General features: G+C 27.3%; 1 protein-coding gene across 1 annotated transcript in view; it reads right to left on the bottom strand.

The window, feature by feature from the left end:
• The window catches only part of LOC126741261 (neural-cadherin-like), a 249,553-nt gene that overhangs the window by 87,330 nt on the left and 140,045 nt on the right, over positions 1 to 22,178 (bottom strand). The window contains exons 7-9 of the mRNA XM_050447640.1: positions 17,988 to 18,225; positions 10,710 to 11,065; positions 163 to 501 (exon numbers count right to left, since the gene is read on the bottom strand). Of these exons, the coding sequence (XP_050303597.1) occupies positions 163 to 501; positions 10,710 to 11,065; positions 17,988 to 18,225 (933 nt within the window). The remainder of the gene's footprint in view (positions 1 to 162; positions 502 to 10,709; positions 11,066 to 17,987; positions 18,226 to 22,178) is intronic.

Genomic DNA, 22,178 nt, shown 5'->3' with positions numbered 1-22,178 from the left:
ATTCTTGATTAAGGGGCATAATGGAAATAAAACTGCTATGTGCAAATTGAATTTATAAAATCACTTATCATTTGTTTAAAAAAAATAATAAGATTTAATACAAATAATTGTTTTTAATATATTTTTTAATAATATTATAATAATTCTACAAAAAAGGCTTACCTTACTCTTACCATTCTGGTCAGGATCCGTAGCTTTAAATCTCTCCAAACTCTTTCCAACTTCCGCATTTTCCAATATACTAACTTTAATATTTGGTTTTTCAAAAATTGGTTCATTGTCATTCACATCACGTAGTTTTACAATAACCCAAGAATAAGCAACATGATATTTGTCATTATTATTATCCCCCCTGTCAATAACTTGGATTCGAAATCTAAAACCTTTGCTCTGTAAATAGTCTTCAAAATCCAGGGGCTGAACCACTTTAAGGGATCCGGTTCCATCATTGTTTCGTACCATGGCAAATTTTTCGGCACCATAACCACTATTTTCTACAACCTGTAATAATAAAAATAGTTGTTTTTCACTGGTTGTTTATAAAGAAATTAAAATCTAAATAGATACAAGATGTCTCAGTTTTGAGCAAGATTGAACTAATAGGGGTGTTAGAGGTCATTTTGTAATTATAAAAAAATTCACATAACATTGGACCCAATTCTTCATAGTTTTTTTTTAAATGAAAAACCTACAAAAAAGTATGGTCACAAATATATTATGAGAATTAAAACATTGTCAAAATTTTTTAATTCATTCTCTGTTATGATTTACTGTAGACTAAACCGTACGCCCTATAAAGAAAATAACAAAACATAAAATAAAACCTATTTAATTTTCTATAATTTTCTCTTGGAGCCGAAGCTATACAATCAACACAGTAAGAAAGCGGAAAAGTTACTCAAACAACAAAGTTACACAAACGGATTAGCGCTAAAGTAGATAGAGAAAAATACGTAATAATACGCAATTGATAGGATTTTTATAGGAGGCGACTGAAAGGTTTCATTTTTAAGATTTCAAATTTATAGAGTGAAAAGGAACTATACAAAAAACATAATAGACGATTATATAAATGGTAAGCCAGAATTTGAAACTATGTAGAATTCAGTTAGAGAGCTACTTTCAGCTTCTAATAGTTAGATAATAAAGATGATTTGTTCAATAATTTCTTAGTTCTTGGTCTAGATTTGTATGGGTTAAACGTTTTAGTTTTTTAAGACTTTATTGTATTCGGGTAAGTTGGAAGATTTTTAACAATAGTCAAACGCAATTGAACTGTCCAAGAATTTATAAAAATAAGTGATGTAGATGATTTAAGTTTAAGTAATAATATGATTTCAGCATCTTTTGATATATTCTGTTATTTTTCGTTACTTTCGGTTTAGCAGGAAGTGACACTAAATTTTTTATTTCAAATGGAACAATTTTATTCATATATTATTAAGCATTTTGATAGGAAATAGTATTTTGAGAATAATGATATTACACTTGCTCCTTTTTATCTTTACTCATAGAAAAAACCAATTTTTTTAATTTTGAAATAGAGTGCTATAAATGCGCTGATAGTTTAAATTATTAATCAAGTAATAAATTAATAATCCAGGTGTAAAACACTTCTCGAAAATATAAGATGTACAAATGAATTTTTGTTTAATAAACTAGTTAAGATATATTTAGGTATTATTTAAGTATCATTGCTAAACGTTTTCGTTTAGCCAAGCACAGATTATAGGTGTAGTAAATTAAACAAATTTACTAAAATATAATTTTTTTAAAACTTATTTTAAATTTATTTTAAATTTCACTGGACTAAGAAATAAACTTATAATACGCACGAAAAGTGAAAGTAAAGACGCGCGCACCTCCCTCTACTGACAGCGCGGAGTCTTTTGGGGCTGGGGGAGGTGGTTTGGGTCAAGCAATTCCGCTTCACTTGGAAGGTACTTAAGTCAGTCTTGTTCCGGCATCGGTCAAAGTAGGTTGGAAGAAAGTGGTTGCTATAGTGGTACAGTGTCAGTGTTTTGTGAGTGTGTGTTTTTAATGTGGTTCCTGTAAAGTTGGAGTACAAGGTAAGTACTGATTTTTTTTAAAAATTGCATGCAATTTATTTTGAATTATAGATACTTAATGCACAAGCAAAAATTAATATTTTATTACAAGTAACTCTTTAGACAATTTGTTAAATGTCAAATTTATTGTGGATTTATTCGCTAAATTCACATTTAAAGAATAAAACAATTCTAGTAATAATAAAATCAATTCAATTTATTCAACAAATATTTTAACACTATCCCTACAATTTTAACTGTACACACACCTGTATTGTGCATGTTTGTGCAAATAAATTATTATCTACTCAAATAAAAGTCCCTATATTTTATTTCTTTTTAATCTAAAAAACTCTTAATTTTATTTACTATTTTATTTTTTTTAATGCCTATTCAATTCTGGGTAAATCTTATTAGTGTTGATATTTTTAGCATGTTTATTTACGATTGAATATTGGATTTGCCTTAGTTTGCATGAAGTAATAAAACAAATTATGTGAATTTCTTCGCTAAATTCACATTTACATAAAATCGTTAAGGGGTTTTAATACAGGATTTTAATAAATTCTAATATTTTTTCAAAATTTTATGGAAACTTAAGAAAATTTATTCGCTAAATTTCCTTTTAAAGTAGCCAAACATTTTTACAAATTTTTTATTGAAAAATTTTAATATTTTTTCTAAAAAGTTTCTTGTGGATTTATTCGCTAAATTCACATTTACATGAAATTACTAAGGGGTTATAATACAAATACGGATTTTAATAAACTCTAATATTCTTTCAAATTTTTCTCAAAACTTAAGGAAATTTATTCGTTAAATTCACATTTAAATATAATTAATAATTCTCATATTCTCTTTTCAAAATATTTGGGTGAATTTATTCGCTAAATTCACATCTACATGAAATCACAAAGGGGTTATAATACAAATACGGAGTTTAATAAATTCTAATATATTTTCAAATTTTTTCTGGATACTTAAGGAAATTTATTCGCTAAATTTCCACCTTTTAAAATAGTCAAAACATTTTTAAAAATTTTTTATAAGAAAGCTTTAATATTTTTCCTTAAAAGTTTATTGTGGATTTATTCGCTAAATTCACATTTACATAAAATCATTAAGGGGTTATTAAACAAATACGTCTTTTAATAAACACTAATATTTTTTTAAAATTTTCCCAAAACTTAAGGAAATTTATTCGTTAAATTTTCATCATTTGCAACAGTGGAATACTTTCTTTAATATTTTTCTCAAAAGTGTCTTGTGAATTTATTCGCTAAATTCACATTTAAATAAAATTAATACTTCTCATATTCTCTTTTTAAAATATTCCAGTGAATTTATTCGCTAAATTCACATCTACATGAAATCACTAAAGGGTTATCTTATAATACAAAAAGTTTAATAAATTCTAATATATTTTCAAAATTTTTCTGGATAGTTAAGGAAATTTATTCGCTAAATTTCCATCTTTTACAACAGTAAAACATTTTCTTTAAAACAGTAATAAATTCTAAACAAATTCTTATATACACTAACAAATTCTAATATTTTTTCAAAATTTTTTGGAATCTTGGAGAAATTTATTCGCTAAATTTCTACCTTTAAAAATAGTAAAACATTTTTACAAAATTAATAAATCTCATATTCTCTTTTCAAAATATTCCGGTGAATTTATTCGCTAAATTCACATCTACATGAAATCACTAAGGGGTTACAATACAAATCTGGATTTTAATAAACTCTAACATTGTTTCAAAATTTTCTCAAAACTTACGGAAATTTATTCGTTGAATTTTCATCTTTTACAACAGTAAAACATTTTCTTTAAAATACTAATAAATTCAAAAAAAAATCTTATATACACTAACAAATTCTAATATTTTTTCAAAATTTTTTGGAAACTTGGAGAAATTTATTCGCTAAATTTCTACCTTTAAAAATAGTCAAATATTTTTACAAAATTAATAAATCTCATATTCTCTTTTCAAAATATTTCGGTGAATTTATTCGCTAAATTCACATCTACATAAAATCACTAAGGGGTTATAATACAAATCTGGATGTTAATAAACTCTAACATTGTTTCAAAATTTTCTCAAAACTTACGGAAATTTATTCGTTAAATTTCCATCTTTTACAACAGTAAAACATTTTCTTTAAAACACTAATAAATTCTAATATTCTTTCAAAATTTTCTCAAAACTTAAGGAAATTTATTCGTAAAATTTCCATCATTTGCAACAGTGGAATACTTTCTTTAATATTTTTTCTCAAAAGTGTCTTGTGAATTTATTCGCTAAATTCACATTTAAATAAAATTAATATTTCACATATTCTCTTTTTAAAATATTTTATTGAATTTATTCGCTAAATTCACATCTACATGAAATCACTAAGGGGTTATAATACAAATCTGGATTTTAATAAACTCTAACATTGTTTCAAAATTTTCTCAAAACTTAGAGAAATTTATTCGTTAAATTTCTATCTTCTGCAACAGTAAAACACTTTCTTTGATAGTTTTCATGTCTTGTGAATTTATTTGCTAAATTCACATCTAAATGAAATAACTAAGGGGTTATAATACAAATACGGAGTTTAATAATTTCTAATATTTTTCCAAAATTTTCTGGAATCTTAAGGAAATTTATTCGCTAAATTTCTACCTTTTTAAATAGTCAAAACATTTTTACAAAATTAATAATTCTCATATTCTCTTTTCAAAATATGCCGCTGAATTTATTCGCTAAATTCACATCTACATGAAATCACTAAGGGCTTATAATACAAATATGGGTTTTAATAAACTTTAATATTGTTTCAAAACTTAGGGAAATTTATTCGTTAAATTTCCATCTTTTACAACAGTAAAACTTAATTTTAAGTAAACGTAATTTTCTTTAAAACACTAATAAATTCCGAAAAAAATCCTATAAACACTAATAAATTATAATATTTTTCAAAATTTTCTGGAAACTTAAGAAAACTTATTCGCTAAATTTCCACCTTTTAAAATAGTCAAACATTTTTACAAATTTTTTAATGAAAAACTTTAATATTTTTTCTAAAAAGTTTCTTGTGGATTTATTCGCTAAATTCACATTTACATAAAATCATTAAGGGGTTATAATACAAATACAGACTTTAATAAACTCTAGTATTGCTTCAAAATTTTCTTAAAACTTAGGGAAATGTAATCGTTAAATTTCCATCATTTGCAACAGTGAAACATTTTCTTTAACAGTTTTCTTCAAATATGTCTTGTGAATTTATTCGCTAAATTCACAATTAAATGAAATTAATAACTCTCGTATTCTTTTTTCAAAATATTCCGGTGAATTTATTCGCTAAATTCACATCTACATGAAATCACTAAGGGGTTATAATACAAATATGGATTTTAATAAACTTTAATATTGTTTCAAAATTTTTTCAAAACTTAAGGAAATTTATTCGCTAAATTTCCACCTTTTAAAATAGTAAAACATTTTTAGAAATTTTTTAATCAAAAACTTTAATATTTTTTCTAAAAAGTTTCTTGTGGATTTTTTCGCTTAATTCACATTTAAATAAAATTAATATTTTTCATATTCTCTTTTTAAAATATTCGAGTGAATTTATTCGCTAAATTCACATTTACATAAGATCCTTAAGGAGTTATAATACAAATACGGAGTTTTATAAATTCTAATATATTTTCAAATTTTTCCGGATACTCAAGGACATTTATTCGCTACATTTCCACCTTTTAAAATAGTCAAAACATTTTTAAAAATTTTTTATGAGAAAGCTTTAATATTTTTTCATAAAAGTTTCTTGTGGATTTATTCGCTAAATTCACATTTACATGAAATCATTAAGGGGTTATTATATAAATACGAATTTTAATAAGCTCTAATATTGTTTTAAATTTTTCTCAAAACTTAAGGAAATTTATTCGTTAAATTTCCATTATTTGCAACAGTGAAACACTTTCTTTAATATTTTTTCTCAAAAGTATATTGTGAATTTATTCGCTAAATTCACATTTAAATAAAATTATTAAGGTGGTTAAGATATAAATGAAAACTCTCTTTCACTTTAAATTAAATGAAAGGAAATTTATTCGTTAAATTTCCTCTTTATTAAAATTTACATCTCTTATTAGCTAAATGCGACATAAAGATCATGATAGTCAAACATTATTATAAGGGGTTCTAAAAAATATTAAAAATCATTTATTGGCAGATTTATTCGCTAAATTTGCACTTCAACTAATTTTATAAAAAGGGGATTTAGAATTTATTAAAATCTTGGAGGTTTTCTGTAGGAAATTTATTTGTTAAATTTCCCTATTAAAATTGCTTTCCCTTCATAATATATGTAATTTAAATAAGGGTTTTTATAATTACAACTAAATAAGATATAAATAAATTAATATCCAATCGTAGATAAGCAGCAAAAGCATTTCCGATGTATCAATTTTATTTCAAACGTTAATTTTGGTAATTTTTAAGCGTCCTTTTTAGATATTAAGAAGTAGTTTTTTAGTTTATTTATTTTATAAAAAACAATTTATATAAATTGACGTGACTTGACTTGACTTAACTAATAATATTGACAAAGCATGTAACCAGTGTGCTTCTTCCCTGAAAATTTGACAAAGCATGTAACCAGTGTGATATTTATTCCCTTGAAAAATTGACAAAGCATGTAACCAGTGTGCTATTTATTCCCTTAAAAAATTGACAAAGCATGTAACCAGTGTGCTTCTTCCCTGAAAATTTGACAAAGCATGTAACCAGTGTGATATTTATTCCCTTGAAAACTTGACAAATCATGTAACCAGTGTGCTATTTATTCCCTTGAAAAATTGACAAAGCATGTAACCAGTGTGCTTCTTCCCTAAAAATTTGACAAAGCATGTAACCAGTGTGCTATTTATTCCCTTGAAAAATTGACAAAGCATGTAACCAGTGTGCTTTTTCCTTGAAAATTTGACAAAGCATGTAACCAGTGTGCTATCTATTCCCTTGAAAAATTGATAAAGCATGTAACCAGTGTACTTCTTCCCTGAAAATTTGACAAAGCATGTAACCAGTGTGATATTTATTCCCTTGAAAAATTGACAAAGCATGTAACAAGTGTGCTTCTTCCCTGAAAAATTGACAAAGCATGTAACCAGTGTGCTATTTATTCCTTTGAAAAATTGACAAAGCATGTAACCAGTGTGCTTCTTCCTTGAAAATTTGACAAAGCATGTAACCAGTGTGATATTTATTCCCTTGAAAAATTGACAAAGCATGTAACCAGTGTGCTTCTTCCCTGAAAAATTGACAAAGTATGTAACCAGTGTGCTATTTATTCCCTTGAAAATTTGACAAAGCATGTAACCAGTGTGATATTTATTCCCTTGAAAAATTGACAAAGCATGTAACCAGTGTGCTTCTTCCCTGAAAATTTGACAAAGCATGTAACCAATGTGCTATTTATTCCCTTGAAAAATTGACAAAGCATGTAACCAGTGTGCTTCTTCCCTAAAAATTTGACAAAGCATGTAACGAGTGTGATATTTATTTCCTTGAAAAATTGACAAAGCATGTAACCAGTGTACTATTTATTCCCTTGAAAAATTGACAAAGCATGTAACCAGTGTGCTTCTTCCCTGAAAATTTGACAAAGCATGTAACCAGTGTGCTTCTTCCCTGAAAAATTGACAAAGCATGTAACCAGTGTGCTATTTATTCCCTTGAAAAGTTGACAAAGCATGTAACCAGTGTGCTTCTTCCCTGAAAATTTGACAAAGCATGTAACGAGTGTGCTTCTTCCCTGAAAATTTGACAAAGCATGTAACCAGTGTGCTTCTTCCTTGAAAATTTGACTTAGCATGTAACCAGTGTGCTTCTTCCTTGAAAAATTGACTTAGAGGAATGGTTTTTAGTGGGTCGGGGCTGGAAAAGGCCTTAACCCCACACTATCCCGGGCCGGCCCGGGGTGTCTGTTTGCAGATTTTTTTAACCTCTCTAAAAAAAAAAAAAAAAAAAAAAAACCGATGGTAAGTATGCTTAAGACAATCCCAGACAGAAGAATATGCATTGGTTGGCAAATTAGTTGAAGGCATTTACAATTTAAACACTTGAAAACTTTTGCTAATTGCTTTAAGAATTCTTCTTTCATAGGCAGTTAAGGAACTTTTAACTGCCTAAATTAAAACTACTTCATATAATTCCAGGCGGTTATAAAAATATAGGAACTACATAGGTTTCTAAGAAAATTCCCGAAAATTATTAAAAGATTTGAAAAAAATACTTCCACATATTAAAGTGACACTAACTTTCCTATTTTAGATAAGGCACTTTGTATATCATTATGTATTTGGATAGAAAATAATATTCTGAGAACAATGATGCTAAGTTTGTTACTTTTTATTTTATAGGGATATACAAAAGAGAATTATACTTTTCCACGTATTTCTAAATCATCGCATCATTTTCTTAATAGTATCTGGATCGCTTAAAAATAGTGTTTTTCTCCCTTAATTTGTCAGATTATACCCAAAAAACATCACTTTATTCCCCAACTCTTGTAATGCTTAGACTGAGATAGGGATATATAAATAAAAAATTTTGTTAAAATATCTTGATGATTGAGCATGTTCTATTTTATATATTAAAACCAAGTTCGCCTTTTTAATGACCTGCCCGACAGACAACCAGTTTAATGCCTGTAACATGCTTACTATTGGGGTATATTTATTACAATTAAGGGTAGTGCGCATTACCTTAATTTGCTGCATTTGCAGTCTATTTATTTTTTCCTGAATATAAGATTTTAATAACGAACAACAATAGTTAAAGTGTGGTAAAATAGGTGTGTTATATACCACTGTTTTGACAAATTATTTGAAATGCGATGAAAAAAAAACAATTTTTTTACCTAGTTTCTTACATAGGTAAACTAGCTGATTACCTGATTAGAAAAACTAAGGTGGGGATCCAAGAAAATACCTAACTATTTTATTTCAGAAACATAATCAATTTAAGAGCCATTTATGTTGGGACTTATCCAAACTCGGCATATTTTTTACAATTTGTCTTGGAACCTATTACCATGCATTTTGTTTTTGATGTGTTCAGTTTTAATTTATTTTGGCAAAGTCAGTCATACATGATTTTCAACTCGTTGTTAAGGATATTTGATATTTCTCTAACATTATTGCCTGCTACACAAATAAGGGTATCATGTGCAAATAAATTACCAAATGATTTTTTAATGCTACATAAATGTCATTAACATAAGCAATAAAGAGTAGAGAACCCAGCACACTCCCTTCCGGGACATCTCATTAATTTTTTTTTTTATTGACAGTCACTTAGATAATCCTTTATCCAATGCACTGCTACGTACACCAAACAATTCTAATTTTCTTGTAAAAAGGATACCACGATTAATTTTTTCAAAGGCATGCTGCAAGTTGACAAACACGCTAAGTACCACTTTATCCTCGTTTATCTCCTTACGCCACATTTTACACACAAATAAAACTTTGACTTTTCCACCTTTTTCTATTTTATCACATCATTTTCTTAATTGTGTCTGGATCGCTTAAAAATTGTGTTTTTCTCCCTTAGTTTGTCAGATTATACTCGAAAAACATCACTTTATTCTCATATCCTTCTTATTCTCAGACTGAGATAGGGATATATAAATGAGAATTTAACCATGGTATATATTCCATGGCAGAAAGAATTAAAATTGTCGAAATATTTTTCGGAAATAATTAGTGCGCTAATAGAACAGAACAAATATTTAATGAATGATAAGAGAGACGTAGTATCTAACGGATTCTGAAGACCCATAGTTCTTATCCTTATAAAATTCACCTTGCCCAGGAACTTAATAAAGACGATTTTCATTGGCGATTAGAATTATGTGAAGATATGAAATATTAAATGTTTGGGCTGGTATATAGCGATCCAGGTCTCTTTTTTAACCGGAAATTTAACTGGTCAAATAGATCCTGCATTAAGTATCATAATTAATAATCAGAATGATGGACGATACATTGTGATTAGGTTGATGTTACAACAGCATGGTGCCTCACCATATAACGCACTAAGCGTTCGAAGTAAGGTTTAAGCTTTATAAAAACATATTTTTAATTTTTGTTAAATAGAAGTGTTAAAGAGTAATAATATTTTAAATCTGAGACAGCATGTTCCTGAAAAACAGAATTTTCTCTAAATGAATTTAGTATAATATGTCTACATAAATTAATAGAAGTTTTATTAACGTTGTGTAGAATATCTTTAATATATTTGCTTTAAAAGAAAATATTCGTATGTCTGTATGTAAATTAATAAATTTTTATTAATATTATGTAAAATATTTCTAATAAATTTGCATTAACATTCAAACATAAGACTTTTTTTAAATAAATATTACCTGCGGTCTCTCCATAATATCATTTACAACCTATTATATAATCGAAGTTTTAATCAACTAAATAAACCTTTAATTAACAGAAATATTAAAGATGTATTTTTTTATCTTCGTTTTACTTTAGTGGAATTTTTACTTATAATATTTATTTGCACATAGCGAATACATTTTCATGCAAAAGATTTAATGAAGTCAATTACAATAGCTTTATAAAAATATTTAAAATACACTTACCTCATACTGAAACTCGTTGGTTTCATCCTCATCATGTACGGTCACAGTCAATATAGGCATTTCCGGCAAAATTTCACCATATGTTTCATCTACTTCCGCAAACCATTCTGGTTTAGTAAACGAGGGCGGCATATCGTTAATATCTTTGACTCGAACACTAGCTGTCCCCGTTCCTTTTAATCCACCGCCATCGATTGCCACCACCTGAATGGAATAATCAGGGGTACGTTCACGGTCGAGACAGCAAACGGAAGTTCTGATCACTCCCGTATCAGGTTCAATTTCAAATATTGCCGATCCAGTTTCTTCTTCTATTACGTTTTTCTCGATTGAGTAGACTAACCGAGAATTGCCACCTAAAACAAAAAAAAATATGTAAGCTAGACTGTTATAAACGAACCTGGAAAATATTAAAAATTTGCACATAAAAAATTAAGGGAATCTGAGTTATAAAAGAATTCTTTCAAGGCATCGATAGTGCAAAATATTAAGTAAATTTAATTTTAGGACTATACCTTATTTATAAAAAATATTCTGTTAATCCTAAGTTATATTGGAGTTATGTACATAATACTAGAAAATGAACTATTATTTCTAAAAATATGTTTTTAGATGGTAAAACTAGCGATGATAAAGAATATACAGTAATCTCAGATCTAGTGTATATTCTGTTGAGGAGATTCAAATCTCTAAATGTTCATTTTCTGGAAGTGCCTTCGATTCAACTGTAATTATGATTCTTAATTTATAGTGTAAGACTCCTCTAGTACGTGATCCATTTTATTGTTTTGTGAATATATTTTTAACTTATAAGGCAATTATCATCTTATTTAATATGTCTTTCTCAAACATTAATCTATTTAAATCTAGAGACATTACCGAGTAGAGTAATTATACACTGAGAAGTTTAATACCGTCAATCTTACCATGGCTTTTAGATAAATTAAATAAAAAAAAACCAAATTGTTACCAACCAACTTGATTTTTAAGTAGAATGTTTAGGTTCAAGATGCTATCACGATTATTTTTCTAAGATTGCATTTGGTGGAAACCCCTACCAAAACAGAAGCTATACATACAGACTTTTCGAAGGCATTTGACATGATTAATTCATGATTGCATGAGATCTTTGAACTATTGCTGCTTAAGACTCTAATCATTGGTCTTGGAAAAATTTAGTTGCTTTAATGTGTCTGGGGTTTAGCTCGAGTCTCATTGTATTATGTTATATTTTACATTATTTAATAATCATATATTGCTTGTAAGGAATTGCAAATTTCATTTCTTTCCTGATGCCCTCAAATTGTTATTGAAGTTCAGTGTCAATTATTGAAGAATTACGTAGGCAATGTGATGCAGCCTTAACAATTTAGTTTTAACTATTCCTAAAAACTTCTCATGTCACTTTTTTCTTTTCTCTATCTGTAAGTTACTGTATTATTCTTTAGTGAGTTCGATTTGGAGGCTAAGGCTAGCCCGGTATGGTCGTAATATAATAGATCTCATTTTGATCTAATAAAATATTTTTTTTTGATACTGGTTAAACCAGCTGGTCTAATAAAAGGTCCAAAATAAGTTCTTAAGGAATTGTTCATTTATGATCTAAATTCTTAATAATTAATTGTAATTTTCTATTTTCGTACCATGTCCTTTTGATATGTATAAGTTGCGTAATTATTTTGGTAATTTTAAAAACTCTTTATGATACTTTGACCATTAAAATTGTTACAAAATAAAACTACGAGTATGTTCGGCATTGAAATTTATCTTGTATTGTATTAAATTTACTTTTTTTAATTGGTGGTTACTTTTAGTAAATAAATAAAAGTTTTAAAATAATTAAAACATTTAAATAAATGTTAACAACGGCAAACAACAAAATATACCGTAATAAAGTTTATTAGATTGGTAGGCAGCTTAGCGCAGTAGTTTTTTTTTAATATACAAAAAAGTTGTCTGTTACGCTTGTTCCAGAAAAGTATATAAGGGCACGGTATATACAGGTTGGGGAATTAATTATTACACATAGAGCAAAAGGCTTAAACGCGAAATATGGCAACGCGCAAGCATGTATTACGTACTTACGTGCTACGTCATTGTTTTTTTTTTAGTAAGTACGAGATTAATAAGGGCCTGACTTTGATAGAGATAACTGGATGACATTTATTTAAATTTCAGAAAATATTACGCGAAAGTTTAGGGATTTCTATAATATTTTTCTGATGTAGGCTCAGAAAATAAAAATGCGAAAAATAGGATTTTAAAAGGCTGCCATTACTACCTACTAAAATATAGTATTTAGGTTGCTAATGATGTGCGCCAAATTTTAAATTTTTATATAAACGCATTTAAAAGATAAGAGGGAGAAGGTATAGTTGCCTTCACTAATTTTTTATGTTAAGGTTTATTTGTTAAAGCAGCACCTGTCATAATAAAAAAAACGGTAAAATGAATTATTAGTGGAGGAAACTATACTACCTCCATCCGACATTTCTGAAATTTGGCTTAACTTTTTATGGTACATGATAATAATAGTATAATTACAAATACTCTAGGCTAATAATTTTTAAATTATTATCAAAATTTCAAAAAAGTTTAATATCACAATCTAGCTAATCATATCGTCAGTATACCTGCGATTGTAAGTTTTTAATATTTTATATTTCAATGAACGAACATATTGATATCGATATTTTATCCTTATATTGATTATATTTTTAATAAAGGTTCTCTATGATAAAACTAGGTTAGCGATATAGGACCTAAAGCAACTATTAAATATATATTGACTATAAAAATTATTTTCCTCAATATTGAATTTTAAATCTATCGTAAATTTTGCCAGTTATTCTGGGTCATGCTCAAAGTAAAACTGCTTTATTGATGATTTTGTGAAAAGAAGCATATAATCTTAAATTGAAGGAAAACGCTGTTTTGATAGCTTTACGGAAAAAATTGACTGCGGTTAAAGTATTTAGGTTATTTCACTATCTTTTGTATTTTATGATTAGAAATTATTAGAAAAAAACGCCCTGATATTACAATAGAGGAAATAACATTAGTAATAAAAAAAATAAATAAAGCGCCAGGGAAATCAACATAGTTACAGACGCAACAAAAATAGAACTACTACCAAAAATAAAAGACCTTCTTAATCTCTGTCTATTCAATAGTAATTCAAAAGTCTCCAAAAACTGGCATAATTTTATTATAATGCTGATTTACAAAGAAGAAAACATCACACCAATAAACCTCTTAAGTCACCTCTACAAACTGTTTATTCGAAATATAACCACAAACCTACAAACATGTAACATTGACGGTAAAACTACATGAAAATACCAACCAAATTACAAAATGCGCCTATCCTATATATTACCCTTAAAATAGGCCAGACATTTTTTAGGGTTGGGTTTGACATGATATCTGCTTTTATCAGCATTTATAAAGCAATGATAAACTATTTAAATATCAAGTGACTTAGTAACTTTCTTGTATTAAAGCCAATGTCTTGTAAAATTTTTAATATACATACATATAGTACTTTTAATTTAACATTTAACTTAAAACCTTTAATAAGACAATCCAGATTATTTGAATTCATACCGCAGTCATTATTCAGAAGGTAAATAGACAAAATTGTACAAGTAATGGTGAAACGATCAATCCATGAGGGTTACATATATCCGCCTTGCGGAAGAAATATATCTCAAGCACGATTTCTACCGCCCTATTGTAAATTTATTACCCTCATTTTACCGTGTTTTGTAATTTAAGCGTACGGCTTACTCAACTAGTACGGAATGCCTTTGTCCTCACATGAACAGGCATGCCGACCGAATAGTTGTTGGGTCTTTAATCTTATGAGATTTGCCCCTTGCATCACAATGGCTGCATTTTTTTAACTTGTTAACATTTGCCATAAGGCTCATATAAGTTACTTAGGAATGATATTTGTAAAAACACAGAAATCTTTAATACTTTCATACCAACTTACTTTAGCATGGAAGATTAAAATATACCGATGGCAGCTTTTCACATTTTAATAGTAATTAGAACCTAGTAGTTTTCAAATGCAGAGAGATTTTCAAGAGAAAATGCAAATTTGTTTGGATGAGTTGAAAGTTAATCTGCTAGACACGCCTTTAGAAAACTTAATTTAAAATATCTTATTTTTCACAACAAACTGGATTTAGGAATGTAGTTTTCTTTGATGAAAAGAAAATTTAATTTAGGATAAATCCACAATATCTGTTTTTCCTACCTTATATATGAAAATAGGATGTTTTGTTATTAAACATATCATACATATATTTTAAAATTCCTTATTAAAAAATCATATCGTGTTTTCGAGAATATGTAGCTAAATATGTAGGGATAATTTGCAAGATACACGCTTAGTAAAATTCTTTAAAAAATCTAAAATAAAGTTTCGTTGTAAAATGCTATTCTTAAAAACTAATAAAAAAATATTTTTTTAAGCGACTATCTAGGTCTGTTCCATTTTTTTAATATATCAGTAAATCCACTAAAATTAGTAATAAAAAATTGCAAAAAAATTCATTTAACAATAAGTATGGGATATAAAAAAATTATACTGTGTCAAATGTTTTTTTTTTCGATAAAAATGAGTGAATTTTTCATTATCATAACAAAAATACCAATACTAATAATTTTTGTCTTAATATCAAATACTTAGCAATTTGTTTCTTGTTTTTGAAAAAACGAAAGTCAGTTTTTAACTTAAATTTTACAAATAATTCATTTTAGCTGAAACTCAAATAAAATTTTAACATCTTTTCTTATGATGTATTTATTTGCTAAGAAAATTTAATTTGTCAAACAAGTTATGCCTGAGATATATATTCTAACCAACATCACAGATTCTAATTAATCTTTAAAATAAAAATCCGTAGTTTCAAATTTAAATCCATCATTTAAAAGTAGTGGTAAGCTATTTTGCAGAAACTTTATATAAAGTTCTTATCAATAAAAAAGGTCTAATTCAATATTGATCGATTAATCTGGCGAAATACTTATGGGGATGAACCAGTACAAATGATATATTATAAAAAAATTACGAGACTTTTTATATACCAATAAATGATTTGTTTTTACAATGTATAGTTTTAAATCCTGCTTTATCTATCTTATATATAAAAGTTTAATCAAGTTGAAAAACTAGAAAATTTTATTTTTTTAACTGAACTCTTATATTAAATTTTATAGATTTTTGTTTTCGATTTTAGACATTTAAGCTTTTTTTATATTTTTGCTTACATTTGTTACATAATATACTTTAATGACACTTTGTATATTTTACATAAGTATCACATGTTTTTTATATAAATAGCAATGGCTTCTGGTGGCATTATTAATTTATCCTCGATAACAAACTATTGCTATGTGTTGTTGTTTCTAAGAGAGCATACAATGATGTATTCAACTAGCTAATCGCCCTATATATTTTTAGACCATAACTATCGTAGGTTTTGCTAAATAATTTTCTAAAGTTTATCAGCAGTTTTAAGGCTTGGAACAAGTCCTTTTTAAGAATTGTAGGTTACATAATGATCCCTTTGAATTTGTAGACTTAGAAAATATTTAATTTGTAAAATAGTGTAATAAAAAAGAAATACGCTATTTATCCTTTTATCCCCAATTTACAAAGCTTTCACTTGATTGTCTTCTTTTAAAGTGTTTCAAAACTAAACAACAAAAAACTTTAAGTATTTTAAAACTCATGGCAAAATGTTGCTTTAAATAAGCGTTAATGGAAATGTCTTAACATTGGAAATCCTTTAACATTTTTCATTGTTTTGGCTATTTAGGACCAATAATTTCAAACACTGATAATATCAGGTTTTATATATAGAATCAGGAATATTCAAACTATAGACGGATTACCGAACAGATGGAGTAAATGATGTGCGCGAAATATAGGCCCGCCCATCGATGCAACCTTGGCAGATTTAGACGAGGAGAATTATGCCTCCTTATTTTAAATTATTTTACCGTACAGCTTTGCTTTGTAAGCAGCTTTTTTTTAAATATAATACGGTCGCCTGTAAAATGGGTCCAAACCGATTTTGAGGTTGTGCCAGCTAATGATATAATAATCCCTTTTAAGTATTTTGTTATGCAAAGTTGTTATATATGTTAATATATTGGGGTTTACCGAAAAGAATGCAAGATTATGCCCGAATACCGAATTTCATAATCATAGGCCTACTTTGATTTTTACAAATTTCAATCTCTAATAATTAAATATGAATAAAAAATTTCATTGGTACACAAAACGTAAAAATCAAAGTAGGTTTATGGTTATGAAATGCGGTATTCGAGCATAATTTGGCATTCTAAACAACCTTTTCTTATAAACTTTTTTTATATCTTGCCTAGAATTACTACTTTACCCTCCACTTTACCTACTTATAAAATTTAAAAAATGTTCGTATCAAGGAAGCTTGATTTTAAAAAAATAATAATATGTTAAATTTTTTAATCAAGCAGGGCTGGATGCCAAACGGTCAAATTTTAACTACAAACTTTTTGTCATTTTCACGTATAAATTCGCTCATCCTGGGATACACTGTATATTAAAAATATTTATTACCTGCTGCTTCTGCTGTAAACTGGACTTTTTGCACTTTGTTGTATGCTGGATGCTCGTTATCACATGTTTTATATATGTTCATAATCACTTCCTTTTTAGCAATGGTCAAATGTTTTCGTACTCTTTTCTTGGGAGATGACAATGGGGGTGTACGTGGCGCGTCAGCCATTATTTGTTAACAAACAAATTAACAAAAAAATAAACACAATCTCAATTTTTCAATATTGCGAAGATTTAAATATTCGAATAGCAGAAAATGCAACCAAAACGATCTAAAGCCGCTCGACTAATAAAATTAAATAAAACCCCAAGTCATGAACCCTATCGAGGCTCTAGGCCACACCTCCGGCGCAGAACGATCACGTGACCACTCCATCTGTTCGGTAACCCAAGTATAGATTGACTAGATATGAAAATATTTAAATCTCATTAATTTTTTTTCGGCACCTGAATAAAGCACTTGCTAACTGGAGGTAAAGAACCTCTGAACCTGGTACCGTATTCTTACGTAGTATCTAATGCACTTGGTTTATTGGTTATATAGACGGCGCATGCGATCAAAGCTGGAGTTTCTCGACTCCATAGATGATTGCAAACCTCAGAAATAAATAATTTTTGAAGATACTAGCATTTTTGGCACATTTGATTATCATATAACCTACCTTCTAAAGGATCATCATAATCAATAGCATTCATGGTCATAACGTACGCTCCGACTGTTGTATTTTCAGTAACATTTCCATAATAAACACCATGAGGAAACACGGGAGCATTGTCGTTAATGTCCTTAAGGTTCACTTGCACATCAGCATAACCTACAAGGCCCTCACCTCCTTCGTCTTGAGCAAAAACAGTAAATCTCCATTGTGGCCGACCGTTAGGAAGATCCCTATCCAATGGCTAAAATGGATTAAGAAAACATATTTTAACATCAATTATTGTATTTAACTTATAGCTGTATTATCTTAATAATCCTTAACTAATAAATTATTTTTTATATTAATATCAGAAAAGTTGAGAATGAGTCCTCCGGGACATCTATTAAGTAAAAAAAAAATCACAAAAAACACAAAATGCCAGCTTGCCAACACGTGTATCCGCTTATTGCTTTCACTGTGGCAAAGTAACTAGAAAAGCAATAAAGAAAAGCCATGTTTTTTATTTGTCATATTAGCTTGGAGGATGCTGCGTTTTCCTAGTCATGTAAAAAAATTCATTTCATTTGAAAATGGAATGATTCAAGTACAATAATAAGTAGGAAATTGTGAGAATGTTAATTTGAATGTTAAATAATTTAATTTTAAAACAAACAATAATAAGCAGTTGCAGGAATATCTAGTTTGAGCCCTACAAATATAATTTTCTTCATGATATTCAATGACGAAGAGTATCTGTAAAAGGTAACTACTGGCATTACCGCAAAAGCAGCTGTCTAACCTAAAGTCTATTTAAACCAAATAGAAATAAACCACCTGACCAATATCCGAACTAAATCTCTGCGTAATTATTTTCACAGTAACTAACAGATTTTTTACCAATATATGTTGCTTAAACCTAAGCTTCCTGTCAAGAACTAGGAACCTTTTGGGATGTAGCCTTACAAATCATTTACCCTAATGTTTAAAGCACGTTAGTTTAGTGTTCTCGTTATTAAAAGATAGTAAGGTTAACTCAAAGCTATCGATAGCTTTGAATTGATATTTTGATTGATGAGATTTGCTGTCTCAAGCTTTTGAATTTTGAAATAAAGTGAGAGTAATGCACTGTGAAATGCGTGAATGATTCATTTTCTGATCTATTTTTTACGATTTTTACAAAGGTGGAGTCCCTAATTTAGTGATTTCATTTGTTGTAAAAAATACTTTTTTGAAGGTGTTTTACGTTATAAACAGTCGATGATTTAACTTAATTTTTTAATTTTAATTACTCTAAATTTTTGTTATTATATGTATTTATTGATAAATTTTACATAACAGGCATATGATCCACGACAATGCCCGTTAAAAAATACCGTACCGGCTTATTTACTACTCATCTTTAAATATTTGATAAGTGAGTATTAGTAATTTGATAAGTGATCAAATACTTACTTTTTACATAGGTAGACCAACAAAAAATGTAATTATAAAATCTTTGATCAACGCAGACTCGCTAAAATATCATAAATACGAGACTAAAATAATTACCATTATGATAAAACTGAAGTCAATAATACAAAGTTTACCATTATTTAGTTTTTTATAATAATCCAAAAAAGGCATTTTAATTTATGCATTTTTCTATACCTTATCTTCATCTTCTTTCGTTAAGAATTTGTTAAGCTATTCGGTCTGCCTGTTTCATTATTTTAATAATTATTCAAAAAGAAAAAACAATAAATTAAAAATAATTATGTTAAAACTTGTTTAAAAACATTTAATTCTCTAAGCATTTTCCGATTTATCTCACTAAATTCCATTTTAATTGAAATAGAGTTATACAACTAATAAATTTTATCACGTTTAAATATACATTTGAATAATAGCCCCTGTACCAATATAAAATCTGATAAAATAAAACTAATGAAAGGTATTATACATTTCATTTCGCACATGCTGTTCATACTTTAGATATATTTAAAGTTATGACAAGCTTTTAATTAAATGGAGAAAACCCACTAAATAATTTAATAGGTATGCTTTATGAACTCTCGTAAAAATTGGGGTAATTTACTTTTTATTATGTTTAAAGATGCATCACTAGAGGGTGTGGATTTAATGAACTACAAAAGGAAATAATAGGTTTTGAAATGATCATCCAATTATTAAACATACAATTATGCATACTAAATAAACTTAGATTCCATAATTCGACTTATGTCAAATTAAATTCACCAAGATGTCAAAAAATCTATAAATTATTATCGAAATAAAGGATCAATGTATTAAGAACGTGAAAGATGGCAAGTTTTGAAAGATAGGTACTTGGTTATTATGTATTATACAAACATGTGTAAGAATGGTGCGTTTAGAAAAAAAAATGCCGATATAAAGATGCAAAAGCGTTTTCGTTTACATTTTTTTCAGGGCAAATTTTAAGGAAAATAATAATAAATTTATTTTAATTAAATGCTTCTCTTTTTTTATTTTTTTTTTATTTTATTTTTTTATATATGGGCATCTTTTCAGAGAAAATAAACTAAAACTAAAATAAAAAGCGATTTTTTTTAAACACATAACAAACATATTTTTATATTAATTTAAAATTCCCGTATATCTTTAAAAATGTATACCGGAAATAAAACATAACAATGCAGTATTTTATTCCTATATGTAGGGATTTATTTAAACCAAAAAAATATCTGGTAGGTAAAATATAGCGGTTTTATATCGTTTTCGTCATAACAAACAAAAAAATATAAAAAAACGTTATGTATTTATGTAACTAACCCAAAAAAAAACTTCCCAACAAATAGTATAATGTTTGAAGGTTTATTAAGTTCACCTAATTTATTTTTCTAATAGTATTTTTTTGCTTTTATTAGTTTATTAAACATTAATATTATATCAAAAGTATAATAGAAATTTCAATTTTAGCCATTGATAATTTAAAAATTTACTACTCTTTAGAGTAATATATTTATTATTTTCATTATTACAAATCCACATTTTTTGGAATGTCTTACATAAATAAAAAACACATCAAAAAAAGAATACAAAAAGTAGTAGAGTTATTTTCATAAAAAAATTTGGTGACAGTCAGTCACAAAATCACTTTATACTTGTTATTTATATATACCCAGTGTTATTCTGATACCAAGAAATTATAGAATAACATAATCTAAATTAATTAAAGCATTAATAGTAATTAATTAATATTCAGCCATATTCAAAATTTTTCAAATAAATTACTAAATTTTCATTTAGTTTCCTTTCCTTCTTTTTAAATCCTTTGTTTCTTAGACCATCATGAAATATTATTAATATTATTGGATCAAAAAAAAATAAAATTGCATAAATGGATCTTAGTTTTTGGTTAAGTTTAATTTAATTCCTTTAAAAAATGTTCAATTTATAATTTATTAATAATATAATCTGATAATTAAACGGTCTAAGCAAGGTTGAACTATTGCTAATATTTAAGAAAATTAGAATTTCATGAATCATTTTCTGAGTTTTCTTTTTTATTTTTCATCGAATAATCACCTACGACAGATAAAACATACCAAGTAGACAATTTATGAAAAAAACTATTAAAGGAAAACATTAATTGCTTATAAATTAAACAACAATTAATCTTTATTAACATTAGTAACCCCAATTTTAGTTATATTTTTTATAATAAACATCATAAATTCTAAAGTTCAGGCTGGTAAAGTTGTAACAGAAAATTTTTTTCCATAAACTTGTCCCTCTAGATATTTTTCTAAAAATTGGTACGCAGTTTCTGTGAATCCGAGTGTATTTTCCAATACGTAATTTATTTTTTTTAGGCTTTCAATTCAATAATTTTTAAATAAGAAAATGGCACTCTGGACTGTTATTTTTTGTAATAAAAAATATTATGTTATTTTCTTTTGCTATTACACATTTTTGTGTTTAGCCTTAGCCCCTGTGTCGCAATATGATTAAAATTAGCTATTTTATTACATTAGTTACAAATATAATTATTAATACAACTTTTGTTATATTTTTATAGTAACTTTCACTTTTGCGGTCTCTTCATTTTAAAATATTACTAACCTGTAAATTTAAGGCGTTGAACTCATTTATTCGGTTTTATACTAGAACAAACTTTTGTAAGAAAATTAAGAAATACTACATATCTATATAATGTTTTTCTGTGATAGTTATTATAAATTGAGGCCTGAACTA

The sequence above is a fragment of the Anthonomus grandis genome, chromosome 10, assembly GCF_022605725.1.
Source record: "Anthonomus grandis grandis chromosome 10, icAntGran1.3, whole genome shotgun sequence".
Classification (NCBI taxonomy): domain Eukaryota; kingdom Metazoa; phylum Arthropoda; class Insecta; order Coleoptera; family Curculionidae; genus Anthonomus; species Anthonomus grandis.
Note: the sequence above shows the minus strand (reverse complement) of the source record. Positions and strands in the feature narration are given on the sequence as shown.